Genomic DNA, 6381 nt, shown 5'->3' with positions numbered 1-6381 from the left:
CCATTGGTTGGTCCCAGGAGAAACCAACTAGAGATAGGACAACTCAGAAGGGTCTGTGACAATTCGCAGCAGCCAACTTGCCACGGGCAACTCACCATGTTGATAACTTGCTGCGGAACAAGAGTTACATTCATAGCGAAGAAATGGTGGCATAGTACAATTAAAGGAAGGAGGGACAAAACGAAAGGTGAATGACAAAATTTAAAACCTTAAAAAAAACTTTATTTGAAGTTAATTAAACGGAATCGTTAAACTGTCACTTGGCGAGGTGTTCCGTGGTGAGTTGGCCATGGTGAGTTTTTCTCTGGTGGCAATTCGGCCAATTTGCCGCAGCCAAATTCCAACCCAGAATGTTGAACCCTTCTCTCCCATCCTCAAACATCTGTAAGAACCTGAGCCCAAGGGATTGGCCTGGTTACCATGTAGTAAACAGATAGAAACCGTGATAAGATCATGAATAAAAGTCTGTAATGGTCTTTCCACTAGGAGAAATAAAAACTGAAAGAAAACATGAATCCATCCAGGAACCAGTTAACCGATAAACCAAAGAGAAGATGATCCAGGGGCAATCAACCTTAACTTTTTTAATTACAAGGACCGTAATCAATCCCCATTGTTCCTCTGACCATGGAAAAGTTCAGGTAGCAATAGCATTTAGACTTGGATGGGTGGATGGATGGAAGGTAGACAGATGATTGGTTGATGGGCAGATGATTGAATGGATGGATGATGGGTGGATGATTAGTTGATGGGTGGGTGATTGGATGATGAATGGATGGATGGTTGATGGGTGGATGGGTGGATCAGGTAGCAATAGCATTTAGACTTGGATGGATGGGTGGATGGATGGAAGGTAGACAGATGATTGGTTGTTGATTATTATTATTATTATTATTATTATTATTATTATTATTATTATTATTATTTAGATTTGTATGCCGCCCCTCTCCGTAGACTCGATGGACAGATGATTGAATGGATGGATGGATGATTGGTTGATGGGTGGGTGATTGGATGATGAATGGATGGATGGTTGATGGTTGGATAGATGGATCAGGTAGCAATAGCATTTATACTTGGATGGATGGGTGGGTGGGTGGGTGGGTGGAAGGTAGACAGATGATTGGTTGATGGACAGATGATTGGATGGATGATGGATGGATGATTGGTTGATGGACGGGTGATTGGATGATGAATGGATGGATGGTTGATGGATGGATGGGTGGGTGGAAGGTGAATGGATGATTGGTTGATGGATAGCATTTTGCATTAGCATTTAGGTTTATATACTGCTTCACAGTGCTTTACAGCCCTCTCGAAATGGTTTACAGAGAGTAACCCTATTGTCCCGAACAATCTGGGTCCTCATTCGACCGGTCTTGGAAGGATGGAAGGCTGAGTCAACCTTGAGCCTACTGAGATTCAATCTGCCAAACTGCTGGCAGACGGTGATCAGCAGAAGTAGCTTGAGGTACTGTACTCTAACTACTGCACCACTGAGGTAAGGAAGTCCAAAGGAAAAATTTTTCCAAACCCATTTTATAGGTTCCTTAGAACGGACAAAACAGAATGACCAAAATCTGGGTAAGTGCATAGGATGAAATTTGGAACATGGATGGCCCTCTTTTACACATCACTTGATGTGGGTCTCCAGTTAAGAGGCTCTTAAGTGCACGCATCGTTTTAATAGGGAGGAATGTTGACAAGCAAGTGTATTTCACAACTTTGCTGCCCAACGACATTTAATCTTCTCCGGCTTTGACTAATAAGCATACCAAACCTCCTCCAAGCGGCCAATAATTTAATAAAATCAGTTAATACTGCTCAATAAATACAGAAAGTGTATTTACTTGCCTTGTTAGAAATACAAAACCTAGAACAAAGGGTCTTCAAACTTTGGCAATTTTTAAGACTTGTGGACTTCAACTCCCAGAATTCTCCAGCCAGCATAGAATTCTGGGAGTTGAAGTCCACAAGTCTTTAAAAGTTGCCAAGTTTGTGGGGGCCCCCATGTGATGTAGAACTTCAGGCCAAGTTAAGGAAGATTGTCCCTTGATTATCGAAGGCAGATCTGTCTGATGTCTTTTTTTTTTTAAACTTTACATAAATCAATCACATAAAAATAGTTATAAATAGAAAAATTTCCAAAGGTTTTCCCGCCCTTGCTACCACACCCCCACCCCACATTCCATCATTCAGGAAATGTAACAAAAATGGAAATTAAAAGCACAGGGGTAATTTTTCTTTTCTTTTTTGCATCCAGTTCTTGCGGATTTTACAGTCTTTAGAATCTTTGGATATTTTTTACAAGGACTCCGGGGTTGGATAAGCAACTTGAAAAAAGGGTGGGCGGTAAAAAAAGTAAAAAAAAAAAATCAGATGTGAAACAGTCACCCGGAAAGATAATAAGAAACCAAGAAAAAAATGAAGTCTGAAGTTGCTTGTTTTTTCTTCCCTGCCTTTGTCGGTGCAAAGAAGCGATGGTCTTTTTGGGGTGCTTTGAAAAAAGTTCAGAAGGGAGCTTAATTTTCAAGATCGTCCTTTTATAAAGGAAAAAAGAAATATGTCCTTCCTTCTTGATTAGGAACCAATGCAGTCCTGGTAGAGAGAAGAAAAACAAAGATCTCTTTAAGAATCATTTCCTCCGATTTGTATTTGTTAGCTACGTAGCAATAACAATAGCATTTAGACTTACGTACCGCTTCTTAGTGGTTTTACAGCCCACTCTAAGCAGTTTACAGAATCAGCCTCTTGCCCCCAACAATCTGGGTCCTCATTTGACCCACCTTGGAAGGATGGAAGGCGGAGTCAACCTTGAGCTGGTGGTGAGATTTGAACTGCTGAACTACAGCTAGCAGCTAGCTGAAGTAGCCTTCAGTGCTGCACTCTAACCACTACACCATCCTGGTTCTAACTAACTGACTAACTGACTGACTAAATATTGTTACAGTTTATTATTCAAGACAGAAATTGATTGATTGACTGACTGACTACAGGTAACTAACGAACGAACGAACGAAAAAACTAACTAACTAACTATTGTTCCAGTTTTTGGTTCAAGAGAGAAATTGACTGGCTGAATGATTAACTACTTGTAACTAACTAACTAACTAACTAACTAACTAACTAAGCTGCCCCTATTCTTAGAAGGGCACCATAGAAATCTAATAAATAACAACAACAACAACAACAACAACAGTCTGCGGAGAGGGGCGGCATACAAATCTAAATAATAAATAAATAAATAAACAGAATATCTACGAGACCACCTTCTGCCACACGAATCCCAGCGGCCAGTTAGGTCCCACAGAGTTGGCCTTCTCCGGGTCCCGTCGACTAAACAATGTCGGCTGGCGGGACCCAGGGGAAGAGCCTTCTCTGTGGCGGCCCCGACCCTCTGGAACCAGCTCCCCCCAGAGATTAGGACTGCCCCCACCCTCCTTGCCTTTCGTAAACTTCTTAAAACCCACCTCCGCCGTCAGGCATGGGGGAACTAAGACATCTCCCCTTGCCTATGCAGTTTTATGTATGGTATGTTTGTGTGTATGCGTTTTATATAATGGGTTTTTTAGGCTTTTAATGTAAAATTGTTATTTTAGACTTTAATATTAGATTTGCTGTTATATATTGTTTTATCACTGCTGTGAGCTGCCCCAAGTCTGCGGAGAGGGGCGGCATACAAATCTAATAAATAATGATAATAATAATAATAATAACAACAACAATAATAACCACTGCACCACCCCGGATCGTGTCCAAAGGCTCTGAGCAGCTAACGTTCAAAAATGATAATAAAGAACCCCATCTATCAAAATCAACCCACCCTAAAACTTAATTAAAATCTCAAGGGATTACAAAGTAATGCGTCTAAGGCAGGGGGGGTCGAACTGGATGCTATAGAACGAAACTGGGACTAAATCTCCTTGCCTTTCGTAAGCTTCTTAAAACCCAACTCTGCCGTCAGGCATGGGGGAACTGAGATATTCTTTCCCCCTAGGCCTTACAATTTACGCATGGTATGTTTGTATGTATGTTTGGTTTTATAATAAGGTTTTTTTTAATTGTTTAGTATTGGATTGTTGCATGCTGTTTTTTATCACTGTTGTTAGCCGCCCCGAGTCTGCGGAGAGGGGCGGCATACAAATCAAATCAAATCAATCAATCAATCAATCTAGCTCCCATTTTACTACCAGTGCGCAGTGTGGCCTGTACCGGGTGGTCCCAGATAATACTGAAGACCCTGTTCAAGCATCACTTATGTGCCATGACCCCCACAGAAAGAAGTCCCAATGATCTTCTCTCCTATCCTCATCACTTTCTGCACCGCCTTCCTGTCCGAAGCAGTAATGCTTCCAAACCGGACTGTTAAATGCCATAGATAGAACATGATGCTCGATCAAATTCGATTTCTTTGAGGGCCTCACAGTACATGCCAGTTACAATTAAGTGTGTTGTAAGTCTTTTCTTTCTTTTTTTTAGTGTCGTTGCAACTTTGAACGCTCACTGAACAAATGGGTATAAGTTGAGGAAGTTCTGAGTTCATTTGTCTGGTTTACAGAATAACAGAGTTGGAAGCAGTGATGGGCTCCTACGGGAACGGTCAGGAATGCAGTTCTGGTAGCAAAATATGGAGCTCCATCCCAGAGCATCCAATTTGCACTGAAAGATGTTGAAACAAAATGCATAAGCCACGTCCACAGCACGGTAATAAAAATTTTGGTAGCCCATCACTGGTTGGGAGGGACCCTTAGAGGTCTTCCGATCTAACCCTCTGCCAAAGCTGGAGCCGTGTATACCTTTTCAGACAGATGGCTCTCCAATCTCTTCTTTAAAAACCTCAAGTAAATTGGTAAACAGTCTTTTAAAGAGCCGGGGTGGTGCAGCAGGTAGAGTGCTGTACTGCAGGCCACTGAAGCTGACTGTAGATCTGAAGGTCAGCGGTTCAAATCTCATCACCGGCTCAAGGTTGACTCAGCCTTCCATCCTTCTGAGGTGGGTGAAATGAGAACCCAGATTGTGGGAGCAATAGCCTAGCTCTGTTAAAAAGTGCTACTGCTAACATGTTGTAAGCCGCCCTGAGTCTAAGGAGAAGGGCGGCATAAAAATTGAATAAATAAATAATAATAAATAAAGGTAGTTAATAGAAACATAGAAGTCTGACGGCAGAAAAAGACCTCATGGTCGATCTAGTCTGCCCTTATACGATTTTATGTATTTTATCTTAGGATGGATATATGTTTATCCCAGGCATGTTTAAATTCAGTTACTGTGGATTTACCAACCATGTCTGCTGGAAGTTTGTTCCAAGGATCTACTACTCTTTCAGTGAAATAATATTTTCTCATGTTGCTTTTGATCTTTCCCCCAACTGACTTCAGATTGTGTCCCCTTGTTCTTGTGTTCACTTTCCTATTGAAACCACTTCCCTCCTGGACCTTATTTAACCCTTTAACATATTTAAATGTTTCGATCATGTCCCCCCTTTTCCTTCTGTCCTCCAGACTATACAGATTGAGTCCATGAAGTCTTTCCTGATACGTTTTATGCTCAAGACCTTCTCCTAGCAAAGTTAAGCATGAGAGGGCGGCCGTCGTACCTACCCGACCCATCCCTTGAAGAGAAGGCAACTCAGTTGCTAGCTTCCGAGAGAGAGACCAGGGGGTTGAGGGCGGCCAGTCCATTGAACCCCGAGCCCCAAGGATCTGGGAGAGAGAAATACGGCCGTGCCGCGAGGCCCTCGCCGTGGCTCAGGGCGAAGGCGAAGAGGCCCCCATTCCGTTCGAGGTCCAGGTGTGTCCTCCCAAAGAGCTTCATCTGGGTTTCCTCCAACTGGCTCTCCAGCTCCTGCAGGCTTAAGCCGTTCTTGGCCGCTTCCATGAAGGGGCTGGGGCCCGGAAGGCAGAGCCCGGGGCCTCCCAAGTGGCCGCTCATGTCTTCCAAAGTCGGGGGCACCAGGAAGCTTTTGTCATCCGGTTGTCCGGTGGGGGCGAAGAGGAGGCTGGCCGTTCTCCAGGGGACTGACTTGCGTCCTCTCCTGGGCCGTGAGATCCGGCAGCTCTGGCGCTTGATGTGGCGGTGCAGGTGATCCGAGCGGGTGAAGCTCTTGTAGCAGAACTTGCACTGGTAGGGGCGGATGCCGGTGTGGATCCTCATGTGGTTCTTCAGGTCGTAGTTGTGGACGAAGCGGGCGCTGCAGTGAATGCAGAGGTACGGCCGTTCCCCCGTGTGCTTCCGCATGTGGATCTTCAGCTTGTCTTGCCTGCCCAAAGTAGAAGCAAGGGTTAACTTAATAATAATAGTAATAATAATAATAATAACAACAACAACAACAACAAAACAACGACAATAATGATAATGATGATAATGATAACAACAACAACA

The 6381-nt window shown here is 43.4% G+C and overlaps 1 protein-coding gene across 2 annotated transcripts in view; it reads right to left on the bottom strand.

The window, feature by feature from the left end:
• Nucleotides 1–2238: 2238 nt before the first annotated feature.
• The window catches only part of ZBTB7C (zinc finger and BTB domain containing 7C), a 143222-nt gene continuing 139079 nt past the window's right edge, over nucleotides 2239–6381 (bottom strand). For both annotated transcript variants that reach the window (XM_070743598.1, XM_070743597.1), the window contains exons 3-4: nucleotides 5601–6259; nucleotides 2239–2598 (exon numbers count right to left, since the gene is read on the bottom strand). In XM_070743598.1, coding sequence (XP_070599699.1) covers nucleotides 5629–6259 — 631 coding nt within the window. In that variant the 3' untranslated portion in view covers nucleotides 2239–2598; nucleotides 5601–5628. The remainder of the gene's footprint in view (nucleotides 2599–5600; nucleotides 6260–6381) is intronic.

This window comes from Erythrolamprus reginae, chromosome 2 (genome assembly GCF_031021105.1).
Source record: "Erythrolamprus reginae isolate rEryReg1 chromosome 2, rEryReg1.hap1, whole genome shotgun sequence".
Taxonomy (NCBI): Eukaryota; Metazoa; Chordata; class Lepidosauria; order Squamata; family Dipsadidae; genus Erythrolamprus; species Erythrolamprus reginae.
This window is presented reverse-complemented; position numbering and strand designations above follow the sequence as displayed.